Source organism: Hypanus sabinus, chromosome 2, assembly GCF_030144855.1.
Source record: "Hypanus sabinus isolate sHypSab1 chromosome 2, sHypSab1.hap1, whole genome shotgun sequence".
Lineage (NCBI taxonomy): Eukaryota > Metazoa > Chordata > Chondrichthyes > Myliobatiformes > Dasyatidae > Hypanus > Hypanus sabinus.
The window spans coordinates 155,145,786-155,170,872 of record NC_082707.1 but is presented as its reverse complement, the minus strand read 5'-3'; the positions used below and the strand labels follow the sequence as shown (position 1 = coordinate 155,170,872).

The window sequence follows — 25,087 nt, the reverse complement described above, 5'->3', positions numbered from 1 at the left end:
CCTCTTCCTTATTCCATATAATGTGTGCATTCAATTATTCCACCTCAGTCCTGTATCTGTCACCCTTTTTGATTTTGTCCCCCTGTTAAACTACAGCTCCTCCCACTGGATAACAATTTTGTCCTATCATCTGCCTATCCTCCTAACAGTCTCACTACACAGTGCTTCTGCTTGTGTACCAACTGCCCCATCCTCACTGGTTAGTAAATTAATTTGTCATTGTAAGTTGTCCTGTGATTAGGCTAAGGTTAAATTGGTATATTGCTGGGTGGTGCGGCTTGTAGGCTATATCTCTAAATAAATAAAATAGAAATAAAGTCATACCTTAATGGGCTGCTGCAACTTCTTTGCTAGCATACACAGTGTTAATCACATCTGCTAAAACATCCAGAACGTTAGCTGCTGCTCTAGTGGCATCCTATTACTTGATACCCCAGGGGTTTACCATCTGTGTTCTGCTGAACAGAGTTTGCCCAGTAGCGTTTTATCCAGTACAAATTTTACACAGTTTTCCTTAAGTCTGCTCTTGCTTACTTATGAAATGCAAGTTACAAATTGCAACTCATTTCTATCTCACAGAATGCTTCAAATTGTGAATATATATAAAGAATCTGAAGAATCATAGGCACTCCATAAATTCCTCCTCCTGGAACCCAGCACCAACCTGATTTAGCCAATCTACCTGCACATTGAAGTCCCTATGACTGTTGTAACATTGCCCTTTTAGCATGCATTTTCTATCTCCTGTTGTAATTTGTAGCTCACATACTGGCTACTGTTTGTTAGCCAGTACTGTTTGGTGGCCTGTAATGATTCTGAAGAATCATTATTATTGTCTCTGGGTGAGTCAGATTGTTGAGGTAAGAGGGTTAGTTATCGTTTTGCACTTGTTGCTGACTTGAGTTCACAAGGATGAGTGCTGAATGAATGTAACTAGGTGATATTAGAGTCCCATCTCTAACATCTATCTTACCTCTAAGGGTAAATTGTTTTTTTATTGTCACAGACCCAGAATGTGCCATTGCACTCGTTTTTACAGATCTTGTGCACTGAATCCACAATAGTGTGATTATCTTCCTACATCCCACTTATGTAGTCATGTTTTCTTGGTCTCATTAGCCAGATTCTTCCTCCGATGAGGAAGAAATATGGGGCTACATTACCTGACCTGCCTCTTGCTGGTTATTATCTAAGTAATTTTAACTGCAGTGCAAGCAGTTCCTTAGTGTCTTGCTGGTAGTTTAGGCTGCATTTACAGCAGGGCACAGGCGTCATCAATGTTTAAAGAAGACAAGATAATTATCCTTTGCAAATGAAATTGTAACAGCAACCATGGCAACACAAAGAACCAAAAGTAAAGAAAAGTAAATCACGTAGTCAAGCAAATAGTAACAGACACATAACTAGAATTAGATTATTATAACTGTCATATGACTTGAAATTTGTTGTTTCACAATTGCAATACAGTGCAACAGCATAAAAATACATAGATCACAAAAAACGCAAAAATGAATAATAAGGTAGTGTTCATAGGTTCATGAACTGTTCAGAAATCTGATGGCGAAGGGACAAACCTAAATTGTTCCTGAAACATTGAGTGTGTGTCTTATGACTCCTGTACCTCCTCCCTGATAACAGTAATGAGAAGAGGGCATGTCATGAATGGTTAGTGTCCTTAATGATCAATGCCAACTTCTTGAGTCACCACATCTTGAAGATGACCTCAATGATGGAGAGGGTTGTGCCCATGATGGTTTAGGCTCTCTGCAGCCTTGTGTGATCCTGTGCATTAGATGCTCCGTACCAGGCTGTGATGCAAGCATTTAGAGTTTACTCCACCTTACATCTATTGAAATATGACATACTGATTCTAACAAAGTAAAACCACTGGGATGCTTTCTTCCTGATTATATTGAGAATGATGCAATCATGCTGAAGACTATGATAGTAATCGAGAACTTTTCCACAAATATTAATGGATATTTCAAGATTCAAGTTTATTTATTATGTGTACATTGAAACATAAGTGAAATGTATCGTTTGCATTAACAACCAATGTTAATTTAAAATCTAGATTAAACAGATACCTGTTATTTGTTAATCAAATATATATAAGGATATAGATAAAAGGCACATGGAATAGAAGTCTCAAATTAATTGTCACCTTATTAGATTGTAGAAGAGGCCTTTTGTAATTTAATGGCATACATCAATTTCAGTGTTCCATCTTCTTCAAAGATTCAAAGGTCCAATTTAATGTCAGAGAAATGTATACAATATACATCCTGAAATAGTTTTTCTTTGCAAACATCCACAAAAACAGAGAAGTGCCCCAAAGAATGAACAACAGATAAACGTACAAACTCCAAAGTCCCCCCCAGCTCCCCCGCCTCCCTTGCATAAGCAGCAGTGAGCAACGATTCCCCCTCCCCCCACTGGCAAAAAAGCAAGCATAGGTACCACCATCGAGCACTCCTTGTGAGTAAAGCAATAGCAAAGACACAGACTTGCAGTTACCCCAAAGACTTTGCATTTCATCCGGCATTCGACATACCACAGATTCTTTCTCTCCCCAATAAGGGAGAAAAAGGCGTCTCCGTTTTTCACCAGTGAGCAGGGAGACATAAAAAACAGCTCGCTGGTTTACGATGTTAGAAGTCCATTATGTCGCTTTTTCAGAGCTGTGTGCCCAAAGATCATTTTCATTTTCAAATCTTTTTTATTAATTATTATTGAAGATGAACAAAAAAAACATTAAGTCAATATGTCATAAAGATCTCAGGTCTTCAGGCTCATAGCAAATATCCTGACTCCCCCGATAACACACGGGTCTCCTGCCGTGACACCGACCCTCGATCCACCCGACTCCAGACCCCTGAGATCTTAGACTTCCGAATTTGAGCCAGACTCTCAGGCCGAACCCTTGGTGTGCCAAACAATGGCCAGTTATGGAACCCCGAGCGTAGGTCCCATTCCCGCAAAGAACCAAAGTCAGTGTGTAACTCCACGTCAGGGTTTTCAAAAGAACCCTGAAAGGGAAAAATAAAAATATTAAAGATGGAAATAGAGCTGTTTCTGAAGATGCAAGCAAAGGAGTCGCCATTTAGCATTATCTTAACCTCGCCCCGCCTTAACTTCTTAGGCTGTGTAGCATGTGTTTATTCAATATTTATTTATTATTAAATATTGATTTATAACATTCAAGACAATAATAAACAGCACTGATTGTGAACATATTTATTCCTTCTGAAAAAGGAGCATATTTATTCTTTCTGAAAAACTTATTATTACAAATTTTTTAATGTACAATATAAGTTTGTAAATGTTGTAACTAGGAAAATGAAAATGGTGATTTATTTTAATAAAAATCTCTGTACAACTTACAGCTTTAGTATGTACAAGCATACTATTAAAGGAACCAAAATCAGTCATAGAATCCAACGTAACTGGCATTACCAGAAAACATCATTGTAATTATAGTGATAATTAAAGAACAAAATAGTAGATGCTAAAGAATAGGACAATGAGTTCCATACCTGTCTGATTGTCGAATGTCCAGACTGACTGGAATGGTGTGAATGGACGATATCCTAGTGACAGGATGATACAAAAATTATGGTGATATGCTGAGTTCCAACGGGAACGTGGCAACTTGGCAAGGGGCTGGTTTGATTAATGTAGGGAGTGCAAGTCACCTACTCAGTGACCACTAAGTGTCTCACCAAACTGACCTCTTCTAACCTGAACCTCCACAGTTATAATGATAATGACCAGTCAGTGGTCAGGTAACTGCCATCAACTGTGGCTCTGTAAAATCTTAGGATGGTCTACCAGTTCTGAAGACCATTGGCTTATTTGCACTGATTTGCTATTCTGAAACCCCTGAATCTGTAATTGATGCTCGTAGAGTCCCTAGTGGACCTGAACCTGAGCCCTGAGTTCCTGACATCCAGCCTTTTCAACTTCATTAGCTACAATACTTGGAAGTGTATTAGTGCATGGCTTACCTTTAAAAATAAACAATAGTTAAAAATACAAATTTTTAATATTTGGAATACTTCATTAAAGGCTTAGCTGCTTTGTCCAGTCTGAATGTAACGTTTCCTGAGTGTACTGAAACTTTTGGATTTGAACTACCTCGTTATCCATTACCTATGTATACTGAAATGTTCAAAATTCAGTTTTGCTGTCATCTGAAATCATTTTAGTAAGTTGTGCTAATTAATAAGTTAATTTTCTATTATAGATTGTGGTGCGATGGAGAAGTGGGGTGGGATTTGAGACGAAATGTAGGATTAGTGTACAAACGTTGTAGATGCATGATTGATGGCCAGCGCTCTTATGTTGGGATACAGATGCAGTTTTTGCACTGTGTGATACTATGACTGTGCACTCAGCCAAGGTGGACAAAGGCAGCCTGAATGAAGCTCTCAAAAAGTTGAAATTTATTGAACTTTTCATTTTGTAAAAGATTTTAAATATATCAATTGTAGGAACAAATGTTAGTATGAATGAAATGTAAATGAAAGTATTAAGTTGAAAGTGACATTATTGCATAAATATTTAGCACAGATAATGGGGATTTGGAAAAAACTGTTACAAATTGGTCTGGATATACATCTAATAGAGACAAGTAGATTAAGCAGGTCCACCACAATCTTTTGGTACCATAGTAAGTGCACAAATCTGAGCTAATTCTTGAAATAATTATCCCGTGTTGTTGGTTTGGCCTTCAGTTAAACAAAGCTAGGACCTACTGAGTTGAAGGATGAATTGGCCCTGGTGGATTACGTGCAATGACTACTATTTAAAGCATCATCATGTGGTTTGCAACTAATACATATTCCCTTAAGATACAATAAAACTGAACAAGAAAAGTAGATTATCTGTGGCTAATAAGATAAATATACTATTAAAATAAAAAGAGAAGGCTTAGAGTGTTGCCAAATAGAAAACCTGCAAATGGAGGAAATTTTAGAATTTAGTTCTGTAATATGCTGTCTTTAAGAAGAAAAAGGAAAGTGAAGTGTTGAGAGTAATCTGGCAAGAAGCATAAGAATGGATGGTAAAGGCTTCCGGAGATATTTCAAAACGGAGTGTGTATCCTTTGGACTGAGACAGGTATTGGGGAATAAAGAAATGGCAGAGAAACTAAACAAAGTTGTACAAGGCTTTGTGAAACAAAAATATCTCCCAGAAATAATAGAGAATGTCTCCAGAGAAATACTAGAATAGCATGTTTAGATAGAACAACTAGTAAAAAAAAGTACTGGATAAAGTAGTGGAATACAAAGCTAATAAGTGCACAGGAAATGAAGATCTGCAACTTGAGATTTTGAATGGTATGGCAATGAAGATGGTGGATGTATCGGTTGTATTTTCCAAAATTCCATTGGTGCGAGAATAGTTCCCAGAGTTTGGAAAGTGGCAAATACCCCCACAATTTCAGAAAGAAGAAAGAAAAATATGGGGGACCACAGAGCAGTTACTCTGGCATCAATAGCCCAGAAAGTATAAGGTTATTTATTTTATAAGAAAAGTTGAGTATTTTGTCCTTGTGCATGGATCACTGAAAGTTAATATTTGGAATGCTGTTGAAATGGCCTTTATTACAACAGGGTTTGAGTATAAAATTAAAGATATTTTCCTGGGGAATAACATAGGATCCATGTAAGGCCACAGGTGGCTTATTGCATACAGCTCTGGACTTTCTACTCCATTGCTAGAATATCTTTTATTAAATAAGAGGACTAAAACGATCAATATGGGAATGGATGAGCAGTGAAGCTGCTGAAGAACTCAGCCCTATTCCTGCAATAGCTCCAAATGGACTTTTTCCCCCATGCTGGATATGACCATAATAGGAAAATAGTAGTTAGGCTGAATAGATGAAAAGTTATGAACACTTAATAAGATTTTGGACGGTCCCTGTGTGAATACAGTGGACATGCTGTGGGACACTATTTAATTAAATACCACAGAACATATATATATATATGTATATATATATATAACTGGCCAATGTAGTGGAAGTCTGTGTACTGATCAGTGACACTAGGCCGTAGGTTATGGGACTCAGAGCTGATATCCAATCCTGAGTGCAAGCAATATAATTAATGAAGCAGATCAAATTCCATTTCCATTTTATTATTCACTTGCATATTTCATACATTCAGTTAATATGGTATTTCAAACCTATATTTCAGAGATTTATTAAATCTTCTGAGTACTTAACATTAATGCTGGTGTTGCATATAAGCAGCAAATAACATGTTAGAGTAAGGAGTATGGTGTAAAAATATGGAGAATTCTTTTGAATGATGAATTTGATATAGAGACACAGATTAAGATGGAATTTCCATTTTAAATTGCTTTGGAATATTGCATTTTTATGTTATCCAAAGTAAGTGCAAGAACTTAAGAAGACTATTGGACCGTAAGACATAGGATCAGATTAGAGCATTTGGCCAGTTGTGTCTGCCCCACCATTTTATCGTGGCTGATTTATTATCCCTCTCAATCCCATTCTCCTGCCTCCTCCCCATGACCTTTGATGCCCTGACTAATCAAGATCCTACCAACCTCTGCTTTAAACATACCCAATGACTTTGGCCTCCACAGCTGTTGCAGGCCATGAATTCCACAGATTCACTGTCTTCTGGTTTAAGAAATTCCTCCTCATTTCTGTTCTAAATGGACTTTTCTCTATTTTGAGGCTGTGCCCTATGGTCCTAGACTCCCCACTGTGGCAAACATCCTCTCCACATTCACTCTATCTAGACTTTTCAATATTCAATAGGTTTCAATGAGATTCCCCTCATTCTTTTAAACTCCAGCGAGTACAGGCACAGACCCATCAAATGCTCCTCATACATTAATCCCTTAATTGTTGAAATCATTCTCATCAATCTCCTATTGGCCCTTTCCAGTGCCAACACATATTTTCATAGATAAGGGTCCCAAAACTGCTTACAATACTCAAAAACAGCATCCACTAATTCTCCTTTGTCTATCTTATCTGTTATTTCCTCAAAGAATTCCAATGGATTTGCCAGGCAAGATTTCTCTGTAGGAAACCATGCTGTGTGTATCATATGCCTCCAAGTACCCCGGCAACATCTTGCCAACCACTGAAATCAGGCTGTCTGGCCTATATTTTCCTATTTTTTCTGCCTCCCAACCTTCTTAAAAACTGGGGTGCTATTTGCAATTTCCCAGTTCAACAGAACCATTTCAGAATCTTGTGATTCTTGAAAGATCACTATTGAAAGAACACCAAATACAGAATTCCTCTAGAGGGCTCAACAAGCTGCTCTAAAAAGCTATCTTGTAGGAATTTTACAGATTCTCTCTCTTGGGGTCCAGCACCAATCTGATTTTCCCAATCTACCTGCATGTTGAAATTCCCCATAGCTATCGCAACATTGATCTTTGATATGCCTTCTCTATTTCTCCTTGTAATTTGTATCCCACGTCCTGGCTACTCTTCGGAGGCCTGTATATCACTCCCATTAGGGTCTTTTTATCCTTGTAGGTTTTTAGCTCTGTGGACTAGAATTCTACATCTTACGAGCCTATGTCACTTGTTTCTAAAGAATTGATATGTTTTACCAACTGACCCACCCACCCTGCTTACATACCTGCCCTTTCGATACAATGTGTTTCCTTAGACGTTCAGCTCCTAACTATAATCCTCTTTCAGCTACAACTCAATAATACTGACAATGTCATGCCTGCCATTCTCTAACTGCTACAAGATCATTTACCTTATTCCATAATTGACATGCATTCAAATTTCGCACTTTCAGTCTTGTTTTCATCGCCCTTTTCGATTTTGTCTCCATGTTACACTTAAATGTGTTACACTGATTACAATTTTGCCCTATCTCACTACACACTACATCTACAGCTCCATCAGTCCGATTCCCATCCCTCTGCCAAATTAGTTTAAGTCCTCCCCAACAGCTCTAGCTTATCTACCTGCAAGGATATTGGTACCTCTGGAGTTCAGGTGTAACCTGTTCTTTTTGTACAAGTCGTACCTTCCCTGGAAGAGATGCCAATGACCCAGAAATCTGAAACCCTTCCCTCTGCAGCAGTTCCTCAGCTAAGCATTCTTTTGCCAAATCATTCTATTCTCTTAACCTCACTGGTGCTGTCACAGGCAGCAATCCAGAGATTATTACGCTTGAAGTCCTGCTGTTTAGCTATCTACCTAACTCCCTATATTCACCCTTCCAGACCTTATCTTTTTTCCTACCTACAGTATGTCACTGCTACCAATATATGCCACGACTTCTGGCTGTACACCCTCTCCCTTTTGTATGCTGTGGACCTTTTCTGAGATATCCCTGACCCTGGCACGTGGGAGGCAACATGCTATCCGGGTGTCTCTTTCACATCTACAGAATCTGCTGTCCACTTCTCTCACTATGGAATCTCCTATCATGACTGCACTCCTCTTCTCCCCCTTTCCTTTCTGAGTCACTGAGCCAGACTCTTCCACCCCCCCCCCAACAAAAAATATCCTGTGCTGTATACTTATTATTGAGGGGAATGGCCACAGGGATACTCTGCACTGGCTGCCTATTCCCTTTCCCTCTACTGACAGTAACCCAGCTACCTGCCTCCTGCAACTTATGTGACTACCGCCCTGTAGCTCCTGTCTGCCAGCTCCTCAATTTCCTGTATGAACCAAAGGTCAACCATTTGCAGCTCCACTTCCTTAACACTTTCTCTAAGGAACTGCAGCTGAGTGCACTTCTTGCAGATGTAGTTATCAGGGAGATTGGAGGTCTTCCAGAGTTCCTACATCTTACAGAAAGAACATAGCGTTAACCCTGGGTACATCCTCAATGCATTAGCATTAACCCTGGGTACATCCTCAACACATTAGCTATGTACAAAAAGAGAAAGAAAAACACTTACTGGAACCTTTAGAGTCTCCGCCTATTCTTGCTGAAGTCTTTTGAGACAAAGTCTCCCACTCTAAATTGTTCATTCACAGAAGGTAAGAGCAGACTACGTTCATGGGGTACGTCAATATCTGTCATACCCATTAATATGATCGTTAATAATCCGCCTCATATCATGTGCAATTCTGCTAGTTCTACATAGCCGTCAATTAATGATCATTCAACATTTATCAACCTCTTCCTTCTATACCTCCAATTTTCTTGTCACCACAACATTTTGGAGAAGAGAATTGCAGAAATTTATCAAGCTCTGTGATAAGAACTTCTTGTGCTTCTCCATTTCAAATGACTTCCCCCTTATCTTGGAGCTATGCCCCTTGTTTAGAACTCTTCCATTAGTGGAAACAGCCACCTTGTCATGCCCCCTTAGGATCCCTTAGGATAAGTTGGCTCCTCATTTTCTCTAAAAGCAAATTACAGGTCTAACATTTTTAGTCATCCCTCAGTCTGTTCATTCCAGAAGTTAACATAGCAAATCTCGTAATTCTCTTACACTGTCTCCATTGCTCGTCTATCTTACATTAAGTATGAAGACCAAAACTGTACACAGTTCTCCAAGTGCATCATCTCCATTACCCTTTACAATTGTAACAATGTTTCTTTATTATTGTCCTTCCCTATAAAAGAGAATATCCCATTTTCCTTCTTAATTACTCACTTGATCTGTATGCTAACTTAGGTTTCGTATATAGGAACACTTAAATGGCTTTGTACTCCACTGATTTGCTGATTCCCTCCATTTTGATTCCTTTTACCAAAATGCATGACTTTCCAACATTAAACTCTGTTTAATGCATCTGCAGATTCACTTGTGTTGCCTTTGAATTCACTACTGCGAAGCCTCTTCCAGTGATGCCTACACTGAAGAAGTTCAGATCTTTTCTCCGACAGGAGTTCAGCGAGAGCCTCCCTCTCTGCTCCCAACCTACTATTTTTTCGGCCCTGAAACTTTTGGACCACACATTAACCCAGACCCGGTATTATAGTTACATATCCTTTTTCCAGCATCTGTAGATTCACTCGTGTTGCCATTAAACTCTGTTTACTCTGTTTTTGTCCATTCACTTAATCTATTATATCTGTAGCAAAATCAGGATATCCTTATCATAGCATGACCTCCCACCTATTTTGTTTTGTTAGCAAACTTCAATATCCTGCACTCTGCTCCTTAAATCAATATAGATACCTAGTGTGTGAAGAGGTAAGAATAGTAGAATGATAACTGAATAAGTAAATAAATTAAAGGCAGAAAACACCAAGTGCTGGAAGTAGTTAGCAGTTCAGGCAACATCTGTGGAGAGAGTAAAACAATGAATGATTCAGGTCAAATGACCCTTTCTTCAACTGGAAAAATGATGGGAAAAGGTGTGTTTGAGGCTGCAGAGAGAAGAAGAGGTGGGGCAAGCATTGTAGGAAAGCTTCAAAGGGGTATTTCTAACTGAAAACAGCTTTAATGACAAAGAGAAGCAGTATTTTCTAACTCCAGAGTACTAATATTTGAATTTAGTCCAGCAGAACCAAAAAAAAAAGCAGTTGAAGGAGTTTGTGGCGGGAATGACAGTCACGTCTTTGCCTTGAAGCCAAACAACCATTCTTTCTGCTTTCTACAACTGCTGTCCTCTTTCTGACTATTTTTCTCAACCTTTGATGCAGCTGGTAGAGAGTGACGGAGCTGGTAATTATCCTTCTTCCACATAATAATTTATCTGCAGGTTTGTGAGTAGCCAACATTATTTATGATGATTGCAGAGTAAAATAACTGCATAATTTGAAGACAAAAATTCAACAGGTGCTCTGCACCTACATCACTAAACAGATGTATCTGTCTCCTTTGCATTTGCCCACCCTCAGATTCACATTTCTAGAAATATTGGCGAGGAGCAGAATAGATAATTGTTTATGACTTTTGTGAATAATTACCCTTGGAAATTAACAATCATGCACAAAGCTAGTTTTGTATTTTCTAATGCAGATATCTATGGATGGGATTATGCCACCTACCCCAGTGTTAAAAGGTGAAGATTACCTCCAAAAAGTATATGGAAAGGCACTTTATCAGGGGCATCGCAGTACATACAAAAAAGGGCCATATTTAAGGGTGAATTCTCCAGTCCCTAAATCCAAAATGCAGAGGCCTAAAATAATTGAGAATACTAAGGGTGAGTGATTTGTTCTAATTTAAAATACGTTTGATGTTTTAGAATGACATTGTTTCTCAGATTTGTTCTGCTATGTGGCTTTAGCAAATGTCTTGCAAATCTGGTTTTGTTTAATCATTCAGGCAGGACTTGCACATTTCATTCTGATTCTCACTCCAATTTGAATCTGCATTTAATTAAATGAAGAGACGATAATGATGCTGATTTACCAGTAAGTAGGTCATTACCAGATGTGTTTAATTACAGCAACAATGAATGGCTTAGAAATACATGAGGATGTCTGCAGTAATTTATTCATTTTTCCCCTAATCATGTACATATTTATGTTCTGGGGAGAAAAAAATTACCAAGTTCACTTCAAGGGAAACACAAATGGATGCACGCTTTCCAAATGTTGCTGAGATTCATGTCATCTATTATAGTACAATTCATTTTGTATTTTAAAAGTAATTTATGTATGCTTGGGTTGTTCTTTTTGAGAATTTTTATCAATTGAATCCTCTTGTGAAGAATCATGGAGGAAAGGAAGAGTGAGTAAAACTCTACCGTGCAAATGCATCAATCAGGATTATTTCTTGTCATTTTAAGGTTGAAGGAAAATGTAAGGCTCAAAATAAGGCTTCTACCAATAACAACAGGAAATTGCTTTTATGTATGTATAATTAAAAAAACAAAACAGTGTATTTAGAATCTCACCAGAAGCAGACTGTTAAAGGAAATGTGGAATAGATTATTATTAGATCAAGCATGCTTTCTTATGTTGTGTAGCAATTCATTAGTGGAGGAATCACCAAAACTAGTTCAACATACTATTCTTATTGCAACTGCTGAGAAATGTAGCATTTTCTATGTCTATTTTCAAGTGAAATGGGCTGGATCTCCCTGTTGCCCAGGCTCACTGCCTGCTCACCATATTTACATTTTCTGGATATGGAGAGTTAGAAAATTCGACCCTCCATTTGAAAAGCTGGATAGACTCCAAGCAGTTTGCAGGTCTCAAGTATTTTATCCTGAGCCCCTGCCCCCAAACATCCTGCCAGGCAGACATTATAACTTAAAAACAAAACTTAAGTTTCAGAAGATGTAATTAATACAGCAATGCAACTGAAAACCTTAAAGTAGTGTAATATAATTAAAATGCTCACTTCATAACTTCCCTTGCCTTTTCCCATACAGTCAGTGACTCCAATTAAATGAATGGAGTTGTCATCCTCATGTTAATGTTCCTTGTTGTAATATCTTTTTTCACCATTCCATCACTGTGACCCACATTGACTCCAGCGAAGGAGCCATGTCATCTTCTGACTCAGCCTTGCACGTTTGGCCAAACAAGTCCAAAATTTTCTGGTCCATAATCAGCTTAGGGTCTGATCAGTACAATCTGACCATTGATTCTATAGAAATAAATGAAAATAATAGTAACATTCTTAAATGAGTGTTCAAATCTTCAGTCATAATGGTAATTAATGGGAAAAATGGGAAAATTAAAATGACTTCAAACATTTACTCTTCATATATGAATAAATTAGGAATGCTAGTATTTTGCTTAGTGTGAAACTGCACATATGACATCTGGGATAGGGCACTTCATTCAGAAAACTGTTTTTGGAATAATAGTCAAGTATTTAATGAATGAACACCCATGCCTTTTGTAAGGAATTATTTAAATAATGTACTGTAGTTACTACAGAAGTTTCTTACCTGTTTTGATTTTATTTTAATAGGTATCAAGGTGAAATCTGCAAGAACACAAACTATTCCCTCTGTATTCAAGCCAGACTTATTTCTCCCAATAAGGCAGCAGCCTCCTGCTTCACATTTTCAGAGCGACCAGTATCTTTTTAGTCCATCTCATCAGATAACGTCTGGATCCATCATTTCAGGCCCAGTTGAAGGGCATCTTGTCCCAATGGCAATTGCCTTAGGTATGTTCAAAATTAAACAATGACTACTCTAGATTATTATTTCAAAATGTGAAGATCTAGATTGTGCTGCCTTTTGCATTTTTACTAGAAATCACTGTGTACTTAGATACTGTATATATCCTCAAGTATGTTAAAAAGGTGAATTGTAAACGATAAACTGTTGCTTTATTGAATCTCTGAGAAGCATACACTTAGTGGCCACTTTATCAGGTACACCTGTACACCCACTGGTTAATCCAAATATCTAATCAGCCAGTCATGTGGCAGCCATCTCAATGCATAAAAACATGCAGATGCCATCAAGAGGTTCAGGTGTTGTTCAAACCAAACATCATAATAGGGAAGAAATGTGATCTAAGTGACTTTGACCATGAAATGATCAGATGCCAGGTTTGAGTGTCTCAGAAACTGCAGATCTCTTGGGATTTTTAAGAACAAAAATCTCTAGCTTCTGGGCCATTTGAAGGGCATCTTCTGGTCCCAATGGCTATTGCCTTGGAGAAAGATCCAGTGAGCAACAATTCTGTAGTGAAAATGCTATGTTAATGAAGGAGATCAGAGGAGAATGGTCAGACTGGTTCAAGCTGACAGAACGGCAATAGTAACTCAAATAGCCACCATGTGTTACAACAGTGATTTGCAGAAGAGCATCTCTGAATGCACATCACGTCGAACCTTGAAGTGGATGGGCTACAACAGCAGAAGACCATGAACATTCAGTGGCCACTTTATTAGGTGCAGGGAATACCTAATAAAATGGCTACTGAGTGTATAATAAACTAATCAATAAAGAAGTTAGGAGTTAAGAAATTAATGAATTATACTTAAGTTTTCATCTCTTGCTTGTGTTTAATTTGGGACTAGGACTGTTAATGTAGATTTCATTCATAACATTGGACAACAAAGATTTTGCTTCCTGAATACTTTCAGGTGTATTTTATGAAATTTGGACTGCTGATCATGAAAATTGCCATGAAATTTCCTTATCACGCAATTTTAAAAAATATCACCTATATTTGTTCAATTCATAATTAAAGTCAATTAAAATATTGTTCACAATGTAAACTGAAACGTTATCTATCTTGTCCAGGCATACTTAAGCAGGGTGGATGCCACATGGCAGGGCTGGTTTTAGAAAGTCACATTTGTTGGGCAACATGCGCTGTCGATCCAAGAGCTTGGCCAGAACTCGGAAGTCAATGCCCTTCATTGCCCCAAAGATCTGACGAGAGCAGAAGAATCACGTGACAGACAGCTACTTCTGTCTGACCAGTGAGTCTGGTTTCTCTGCCAAAAACAAGAAATTTATTGAATACCCCAGTGTCCCTTCAGCCATGAGACATGTGCCGCACGATGATAATCTTCCAGTACTGAAGCCACCAGACATGGAGTCTAGAGGAGGCAGACCAAGTTGTCATGATGCATGAGCCAGGAATGGAAAATGACACAGATTTTGAACATTTATGTTGAATGAGCCTCATCTGATAACTCAATCTGAGTTAAATAATCTGGTCAGAGACTTGGGTTTGTCAAAGGCAAAAGCAGAATTACTGGGGTCAAGACTGCAAGGATGGAATCTTCTGTTACCAGGCACAAACATTTCTGTGAAGGATTCCAGTATTTGAGACAGATGTTTCCCAGAATAACTGATGCCAAGATTAAAGAAGACATTTTGTTGGTCCACAAAACAAACAGGTCATCAGTGTCAGGCAATTCAAAGGTCTTCTGGTGGAACTGGAGAAAAGGCATTCAAGGATGATGCAGAAGATTTTTTTTGCAACTACAGAGCACCAAGCTACATGCAGCTGATTGACAACATGCTTCAAGCATACAAAACCATGAAGTGCAACATGTCAATAAAGATTAATTAATGCATTCCCATTGAGACTTCTTCTCTGGAAACCTTGGCACTATCAGTGACGAGCATGGTGAAAAGTTTTGCCAGAACATTATGGTCATAGAGAATTGGCATCAGGCTAACTGGAATCCATCAGTACTGACTGATTATTGTTAGACACTAAAGCAAGAAATCTTAGACACTGAGTACAAAAGAAAATCATCAACAAAATATTTTAACTTTGTTAAGCTATTACAAAGCACCAGTATCATTGTGCAATTAAACGTATTATATTCAAAAATAGTTAATTTCTTATTTCTCCAAATTCCTACGTGATGCAATTAGTCTGAAATTATATTTGGTGTACATCTTCAAGCGGTCTGAAAATATTTGCTGTCCAGTGTAGTTAAAAGAAGAACAACAATGTGGGGACAGGGATCTGGAAAAGGAAATTGTAAATTAATTAGATCAACATAAATTTTATATCAGGGACAGAATGTACTGAATAGGACAAAATAAGTTAAAAGGGGATGCAGGAAATAATTGAAAGCAGCACTGAAGAGAAAAGGAGATTAAAAAATATATTTCTATTGGTCAGTGACTGCAGGCATCTGATGACAAGGTGATTTATTGATGCTTACTACTTTGAGTGTTAATATTATGTTTCAATGTAGAATTTTAAACACTTTACCAGAAATTATTGTAACAACTTTGCATTGAAGATCTAAAGCAGCCACAGATTTATAATTCCCTTTTCATGTATATTTTCAACTATAGTTACTTTTTCAAATGTGGGTAAACACTGGCATGTTTGATCATCATTTGGTCTGTTAGATTGTGTAGTTCAGATGCTTCCAGCTCTCTTGAACTTCTGCTGAAATGCAATCAAATCATTCTCGCTAATCCCGATGGTAACACAATTCAAAAGTTGTTTTGAGATGTGGAAAACAACCCATGTGGCATTTTGGCACACTGTTTATCTTCTTTAGAAAAATAAGATAAAGTGCAGAATATTTGAGAAAACCCTTTTGAGGCATTGCCCTCATTAAGTGCACTGGTAAAGTGTTACTGGTTCCAGATAATGCTGTGCCATTGAAGGTCATTCAGCCATCCTGCTGCTGAGCTTCATTGAAGAGCCATTGAACTTTAGTCTTAAGCATTAATACAGAGGCTCCCTGTGTGTACACATGAAATTCATGAAGGGTATTAAAAGCAATTGAAGTTTTAAATAAAAAAATAAAAGCAAAGATGTGTTAAAGTATCAAATTAAATACTAATGGCAGGAATTTGAGTAAGAAATGTTTGCATTTTTAAATGTTTGTACTGAAGGATTCTCCTGCAGATAAGTGTTCAGTAAATTTCATTTTTTAGTTAGCAACAGTAATAGTCAACAGTAGAAACTTCAGAAAATCAGCACTTTTTAGTTTCTTAGGATTTCAATTTCCTTAATATAAACTGGGGCCTTCCCGTTGCAAGGAGTTTAGATAGGGCAGAATTTGTTGAGTGTATCCAGGAGGGTTTATTAAGTCAATACGTAGATGGTCCAATGAGAGAAGGGGCTGTACTGCACCTACTGTGGGGTAATGAGCCTGGCCAGGTGACCAACCTTTCAGTGAGTGAGCAGTTAGTGAACAGGTACCACAGCTCCATAGCTTTCAGGATAGTGGCAGACAAGGATAGGTATGGTCCTTGGAGTAGGGCAAATTATGAGGGCATTAGGTAGGAACTAAGAAGAGTTAATTGGGAGCACCTTTTTTTCTGGCAAGTCCACATTGGACATGTGCAGGGGGATAAAGGATCAATTGCACAGAATACAGGAAAGATATATCCTGTTAGGACAAGGATGGAAAGATAAGAGAACTTTGGATGTCCAGAGAGGTGATGAATTTAGGCAAGAAGAAAAGAAAAGTATCTAAAGCTTCAGAAGTTTGGATCAAATGGAGCACATGAGGATTATAAAGAAGACAGAAAAGAATTAAAGAAGAGAATTAAGAAAGCCAGGAGGCTTTCCTGGAAAGTCCTGAAAAGTCCTTGGCAAGAAGGATGAAAGAGATCCCAAGGCATTTGCTGCATACATCAAGAGAAAGGGAACAATGAGGGAGAGGTTGGGACCACTCAAACATAAAGAGGGGAACATTTGCTTGGATGTGAAGAGCATGAGTGAGGTACTTAATGAGTACTTTGCTTCAGTATTTACAAAGGAAAAGGAAAGGAAGGACCTGGAGATTAGTGTTGAGTGTATAAATATGCTGGAACATTCAGAGTTCAAGGAGGAGGAAGTGTTAGACCTCCATGAGTATTAAGGTGGATAAGTCTCCAGGGCCTGATGGGATTTACCTGAGGTTATTGAAGGAGAACAGAGACAAGATTGCTGGGCCCTTGACCAGTATCTTTGTGTCCTCTCCAGCCACAAACAAGGTCCTGGAGGACTGGTGAGCGGCAAATATTATACTCTATTTTAGAAGGGAACGGGGAAAATCTGGGAACTATAGACCAGTGAGGCTCACATCAGTTGTAAGGACTGGAGAAAATTCTTAGGGTTATGATTTATGAGCATTTGAAAACCCATGGCCTAGCTAGGGAGTGCCAGCATGGCTTTTTATGTGGCAGGTTGTGTATTACCAACTTGATTGAGTTTTGTAATAAGGTGTTGAGAGAGATTGATGAAGGTAGGGCAGTGGATGTTGTCTACATGGATTTTAGTAAGGTGTTTGACAAAGTCCCTCAGGGGAGGCTAATCCAGAAGATTAAGATGCATGGGGTCAGTGATGAATTGTCTGTGTGGATCCAGAACTGGCTTGCCAGTATAAGCCACAGGGTAGTAGTTGAAGGGACTCATTCAAGCTGAAGGTTTGTAATTAGTGGTGTTCCACAGGGATCTGTACTGGGACATTTGCTCTTTGTGATGTATATAACTGACCTGGTTGAAAACGTAGGTGGGTTAGTAAGTTTGCGGGTAATAGTAAGATTGATGGTGTTGTGGTTATTGTGGAAGACTGGCAAAGAATACAGTGTAATATAGATCATTTACAGATATGGACAGAGAAATAGCAGATGGAGTTTACCACAGATAAATATGAAGTGTTGCACCATGGTAGGGCAAATGCAAGGATACAGTGTGTTGTTAAGGGCAAGACCTTGAACAATGTTGCTGAGGAGAGAGATCTTGGCATCTAAATTTATAGCTACATGAAAGTGGCTACACAGGTCAATAGGGTGGTTAAGAAGTCTTGTGAAATACTTGCTTTTATTAGTCGAGGCATTGAGTTCTAAAGTCCAGAGATTATGTTGCAACTTTATAAAACTCTGGTTAGACCACATCTGCAGTATTGCATACAGTTCTAGTCCGCCCACTATATGAAGGATGTTGAAGCTTTGGAGAGGGCGCAGAAGAGGTTTATCAGGACGCTGTTGCTTTAGAGGGCATGTGCTATCATGAGAGGCTGGACAAATTTGGGTTGTTTTCTTTGCAGCAGCGAGGCTAAGGAGAGATCTGATAGAGGTTTATAAGATTATGAACGGTTTAGATGGAGTAGACAGGGAGTATCTTTCTCCCAGGGTAGAAATGTCTAATACTAGAGGACATGCATTGAAGGTGAAAGGGTAGGTTCAAATGGGATGTGAAGGGTAAGTTTTTTTTTATTCAGAGAGTGGCAAATGCCAGGAATGTACTGCCTGCTATGATGGTAGAGGCAAATGTGTTTGAGGCTTTTAAGAGGCATTTAGTTAGGCACATGAATGTGAGGAATATGGAAGGATATGAACATTGCGTAGGTAGCAGTGATTAGTATTTCAGAGTTTTTGATTTACTTTTTAGCTGGTTTGGCTGAACATTGTGGGCTGTTCCTGTTCCTGTGCTGTAGAGTTTTATGTTTTATATTTCTACGTTTAAGGCAATTTCTCAGAATGAATTGGATTAATATTCATTTTCATTGGATTCAGTTTGATTTACAAAATAACTCAAACTGCACTTAGATTTTTGCAAGACAGGACCTCAAATATATGGTTGTTGACGATTCTGTAACTGGAATTTTTACTATACTTGTGTACATGTACTCTACTATTTTACATTTCCATTTGGTGTAAAAAGATTCTTACTATGTATCCTATTTATGGCACTCATCATTCTATTAAGTCAGCCCTCAGCCTCCAGAGTGAACAATCCAGCCTCTCCTTATAGCTAATACTCTCTAATCCAGAGGATATCCTCACAAGCCTCTTCTGCACCCTCTCCAAAGCTTCCACATCCTTGCTATGATATGGCGATCACAAGTGCATGCTATACTCCAAATGTGGCATAACTCAGGTACACTTATACAGTGTACTGCAGGTTTAAAATACCTCATTTATCGTATAAGCAAAAAGAATCTTTATAATATTTGCTGTTTCACTCTTAAGTAAAAAGGACCCCAAAATAGTGCAGTGACCAATACAGACTTTGCAAATGTTCAGCTGCCTGTAGAGGTTCAGACTACACTAAACATGAGGCTGAAAGTTTAACTAATTAAAATCCATTGCCAGTCTGTAATTATATCTGCAATGTCAAGAAGTCATTAGTTTGTAGTTGCCACGGTGTCACTGTTGACACTTATGTGGTTAGTGGTGTTGACAGCTTTGAGGCAGACATGTCTTGGCAAGGTGAAACATTTCATTTTTTATTTTGTATTGGTCTTTATTTAGAAGTTAATTGTAATGCTTTGCCTACATATAAATCTGCAAAATGACCAAGATGGAATATGATCTATTCCTATCAGGTTGGTTTAGGAACAGCTAATTATCATAAAGGAGTAGAAAATGTCGAAACATGTGATTATAAATTAATTAGCAATACTGCCATAAAGAAAAAATCTTGCAAGTCTTTACACCCCAATTATGTAAACTCACTTCTCGACAGATGTAATAAAGTGTGGCCTTAGTTGAGGGCTTTTAGTCTGGCTTTGATGTAAGCGTAAACTCATTATTGACTGCTTTACATCATGCAATTGATATTACCTTCCAATCAATTTACTTCAACAAAATTTGTAAGCGTTAGAAGTCATGTTCATACAATGCAAAATAATTGGTTTATCAGGTGATTAAGAACAGCTTAGCAAATTTATAATTATTAAAAGTGAATGAGTGGAAAAACCTGGAGTGATAGTGCAAAATGAAATATAACAGTGGTTACATTTTGGTCACAATTTAATGATAAAGACCTCTCTTTAGCAAGGACAATACCCATTTAGGGAAGTTATCAGATCCATTGGGGAAGGGGCAGTATGAATGTGGTTAAGTTACTGGACTAGATACCTGAGATCAGGAGAATTGGCTGAGAATAAATGTGTTTGAATCTCTCCACAACAGCTGAGGCATTTAAAGACAAACAAATAAAAATCTGAAAATGCAACATAAAGCTCATTTTGATAATAGGAGCTTTGAAATGTCTGATTGTATTAAAAACTAATCTGGTTAACAAATGTCCTTCAGGAAAGAAAATGTACCATCCTTACCCAAGCCTAAATGTAACTCCAGACCTTTATGGTTGACATTTATCTGCCCCTTTATTTCAGAGGCAATTAGAAATGAACAGTAATTGCCAATGTATGGTCATTCAACAAGCAGTCTGCTGGAGGACTCAGAGGGTCAAGCATATGTGAGACAAAAGGAATTGTCGATGTTTTGAATTGAAACTCTGCGTCAACCCTTGCTTGAAACTGAACAGGGGGATAAAACCAGAAATTAGAAATCACTTAGCCCAACAGTGGTTGCCTAGTGTTTAGAGGCATTAATTGAAACAATATTAGCTGACATTTGGAAAAGTGTATGCTAAGTATTAATATTCAGCTTGTATTTGTTAAAGTCAAATTGTGTTTGACTAACTTGAATGATTAACAAACAGTTGATGAAGGTAGTACAGTTGTTTTTATATACATGGCCTTTCAGAAGCCCTTATACCAAAGCAAAATTAAGCTTATGAATTGGGGACAATAACAACATGGATTTAAAATTAACTACAGAAAACAGTCTCAGTAAACTTATTTTTATTCATTTACAGGATGGGACAGCATTTATTGTCCATTTTTAATTGCTCTTGAATTTCAAAAGACCTGGTGAAAGTATGCCTGTAGTACTATTTAGTAGGATGTTCCAGGATTTAGATCCAGCAGTGATAGAGGAATGAAAGTATATTTCCAAGTCAAAATGATGGTGATATCAAGACTTTGAGTTTAAATTTTAGTTGACAATGTTACCTTGTGCCTGCTGCCTTTGTTCCTCTTGAGGTTAAAGATCTGGGAGAACCTCTTGATTTAACCAAAGCTAGTAAATAACCACCTTATATGTCATTTTTCATCTTATCAAACCTCTGAAGAAAAAAATGTATTTGTTAGGCTGACCCAGGAAGTTGTCATGCCTTTGAAATGCTAGGCTGGGCTCGCAGTGTGTATTTTTTACTCCAGTGATGATGGTTGAATTAAACTGCTAATTTCATCTTCATTATGCTGACCTTCCACGATCCTAGTGGTAGATTTTTCTATGTTAACTAGTCAAAACAGTTTTCTATATTTTATATTTGCCCCTTTTTCTTATGAGGTTAGTTTAAGAGAATTACAATTCTGTTTGCTAGAGTACAGAAGAATAAAAGCAAAAATTATTAAGGTTTTCCAAGTTAATAACATTCGGGAATAGCGAGAATAGGTCAAAGAATTGAAAAGAAATTATAATATAAAATCAGGTAATTTAGTTCAGTCACTCAGTATTTACATCTATTCTTCATCCAAACAGCAGCTATAATCTCCTGCATTCGGTATTTTCAATACCTTAATCCACCTCTGCTATAACAGTTTATTTAATTTATTCTTAATGCAGATATGATTATTCATTAACTTAAATAATGCATTCCAGAGCCATACAATGATCTTTTCTATGCATTTCATTTATTTTTTTTTTCATTTACCTTTATAGCTCATATCTGGTTTATATCTCTCAAGCCTTAAAAAAATCTGTTTATATCTACCCTATCCTGTCACTTCATAAATTTAAAGATTTCCATTAAACAAAACCCATAAAATCTTCTAATGAAAACAGCTAGAATTGATATGCCATTCTTCATATTTTTATTTCCTGATATCTGGCATAATACTGACGAGGGCTTGAGTTTGAAGGAGATTGCTCAGCTGGGGCATTTTTCTCTGGCGCATTGGACTCTGAGGAGTGTACTTGTACAGGACCTTTACACCATTGAACACATCTACATAGAGTGCTTTCATAGGAACGCAGCATCCATCATCAACAACCCCCACCATCCAGGCCATGCAGTCTTTTTGCTGCTGCATTCGCAAGAAGATTCAGGAGCATCAGGACCCACACCACCAGGTTCAGGAACAGTTATTACCCTTCAACCATTAGACTTTTGAACCAGTGGAGATAACTTAACTCAACTTCACTTGCCCCATCATTGAACTGTTCTCACAAATCATGAGCTTGCTTTCAAGGAGTCTTTATCTCATGTTCTTGATATTTATTTGATGTTATTATTATTTTTCTTTGGCAATTGCCAAGTTTGTGGTCTTTTGCACTTTGGTTGTTTGACCACCTTTTTGGACGTGGTCTTTCATTTATTTATTCTATTGCGTTTCATTGGATTTACTGTATATGCCCGCAATAAAATGAATCTTTGTGTTGTAGATGGTGACATATATGTATCATATGTATGTAGGTCTGTGCTAAGCAACTGGCTGGCATGTTCACTGAGATCTTTAACCTCTCCCCTTGGCAGTATGTGGTACCCATCTGTTTTAAGCTGGCTTCATTTATACCGGTGCCCAAAAAGTATGTGGTGCCCAGTAGTACTTATATCCACAGTGATGAGGTGTTTTGAGAGGCTAGTGATGAAACGTATCAGCTGCTGCCTGAGAAATGACTTGATCTGCTCCATTTTGCCAACTGGAGAAACAGCAGTTGCCATCTCATTAGCTCTTCATTCAATCGTGAACCATCTGGAGAGCAAAGATACATACATCAGGATGCTCTGTATTGATTACAGCTCAGCACTCAATGCGATCATCCCTTCAAAACTTATCAATGACCTCCAAGACCTTGGCTTCAATACCTCCTTGTGCTATTCGATCCTGGATTTCCCCAGTCAGTTCAGATTGGCAACAACAACTCTTCTATGATCTCCATCAGCACAGAAACACCACAGGGCTGCGTGCTTAGCCTTCTGCTCTACTTGCTTTACACCTATGATTGTGTGACTAAGCACAGCTCCAATACCATATTTAAGTTTGCTGATGATACCACTGTTGTGGGTCATATCAAAGGTGCTGATGAATCAACGTACAGGAGGGAGAATGAAAAATTTGTTGAGTAGTGTCATAACAATAAACTCTCACTCAATGTCAGCAAGACCAAAGAACTGATTATAGACTTCAGGAGAAGAAGCCAGAGGTCCGTGAGCCAGTCCTCATCAAAGGATTAGAGGTAGACAGAGTTAGCTACTTTAAATTCATGGGTGTTTCTATTTCAGAGGATCTGTCCTGGGCCAGGCACATAAATGCAATTGTGAAGAAAGCATAGCAGCGCCTCTACTTCCCTAGGAGTCTATGGAGGTTCAGCATGACATCTAAAACTTTCACAAACTTCTACAGATCTGTAGTGGAGAGTATATTGACTGGCTGCATCACAGCCTGTGATACGGAAATACCAATGCCTTTGAACAGAAAATCCTACAAAAAGTAGTGGATATGGCTGAAGCCCTCCCAACCACTGCGCACATCTTCATAAAATACTGTTGTAGAATAGCAGCATCAGTGATCCCCACCACCCAGGGCATGCTCTTTTCAAGGTGCCTTAGGACACCCAATACCAGGTTCAAGAATAGTTACTACCTCACAACTATCAGGCTCTTGAACAAAAGGGCTTAATTACTCACCCATCCATTGAGATGTTCCCACAACCATTGATCTCACTTTAAGGACTCTGTATCTCATTGTCTCATGTTCTCGTTACTTATTGCTATTTATTTATATTTGTATTTGCACAGTTTGTTGTCTTCTGCACTCTAGTTGATCTTTCATTGGTCCTGTTATAGTTACTGTTCTATAGATTTGCAGAGCATGCCTGCACGAAGACCAATCTCAGGGTTGTATATGGTGATACATATGTGCAAGAGATAATAAAATTTGCCTTGAACTTTGAAATTTACTTTGAACTTTTCAACTTTGATACTGAAACTGCTTTTCTACATCTGGAGGGTACAGTCAAATCTTTACTTTTGCATTTATGTAAATAAGTCCTGTGTTCATTTGGCTGAAAGTGTAACATTAAGCCTGCATAATCAGTCTTAATCTGAGACCAAGATGCAGAAAACCAAAGCGATTTTATAAACTCCCTAAGAGTTTGTTTTGGAGTTCAGCTTAAATTTGACAAATGGCTAGTCTTTGGTTTGCATGCATGTAATTTTTTCTTATTCTTTACCCAATATCTTAACTATAAGAATATGATTTTCCAGTCCAATCAATACAGATGTTTTTTTGTTAAAGTGTACTTTCCCATCTGCACACTCTTACCACTAATGTTCCCCTAAGGATCTGTACATGGCTTCTTGCTAATTCCTAAGGTGTTCAAATATGTTGGTGCCATCATGGTTGAATCACCCACTTTTCAAACTCTCTAGCTGCTTCTTTTTCATGCCAATTCTAGGTGACAAAAAATTTCATTGAACTGATTTTTTTGATCTCCATTACAAACTCAATTGCATAGATACTTTCCCTGGAAGCTGCCTGAGATTGAAATAAGCTATTTTCAACAAACTTTGATGTTGTTGTCCACTCCTTAGTGAACTATGCACCACACACCTTCACCATTTCCATTTTTATAGTATTGCCTGATTCAGAAATCAGAATCAGATTTAATATCACTGGCATATGTAGCGAAAGATTTTGGCCTGAAACGTCGACTGAATTTTTTTCCATAGTTGCTGCCTAGCCTGTTGAGTTTCTCTAGCATTTTTTTTGTGTTGCTCAGAGTTCCAGCATCTGCAGATTTTCTTTTGTAGTGAAGTATATTGTTTTGCATCCATAATTCATTGCAATAAATAAAAAACTATAAATTACAATAAGAAATATACATATACACCCATATACTGTATACTGTACATTAAATAAATAGTGCAAAAAGGGAGCAAAAATAGTGAGGCAGTGTATATGAAGG

The 25,087-nt window shown here is 37.9% G+C and overlaps 1 protein-coding gene across 2 annotated transcripts in view; it reads left to right on the top strand.

Annotated features, from left to right (window-relative positions):
- kiaa0586 (KIAA0586 ortholog) overlaps window positions 1-25,087 on the top strand; it is a 524,067-nt gene that overhangs the window by 277,140 nt on the left and 221,840 nt on the right. For both annotated transcript variants that reach the window (XM_059957145.1, XM_059957155.1), the window contains 2 exons: window positions 10,948-11,134; window positions 12,859-13,059. In XM_059957145.1, the coding sequence (XP_059813128.1) occupies window positions 10,948-11,134; window positions 12,859-13,059 (388 nt within the window). The remainder of the gene's footprint in view (window positions 1-10,947; window positions 11,135-12,858; window positions 13,060-25,087) is intronic.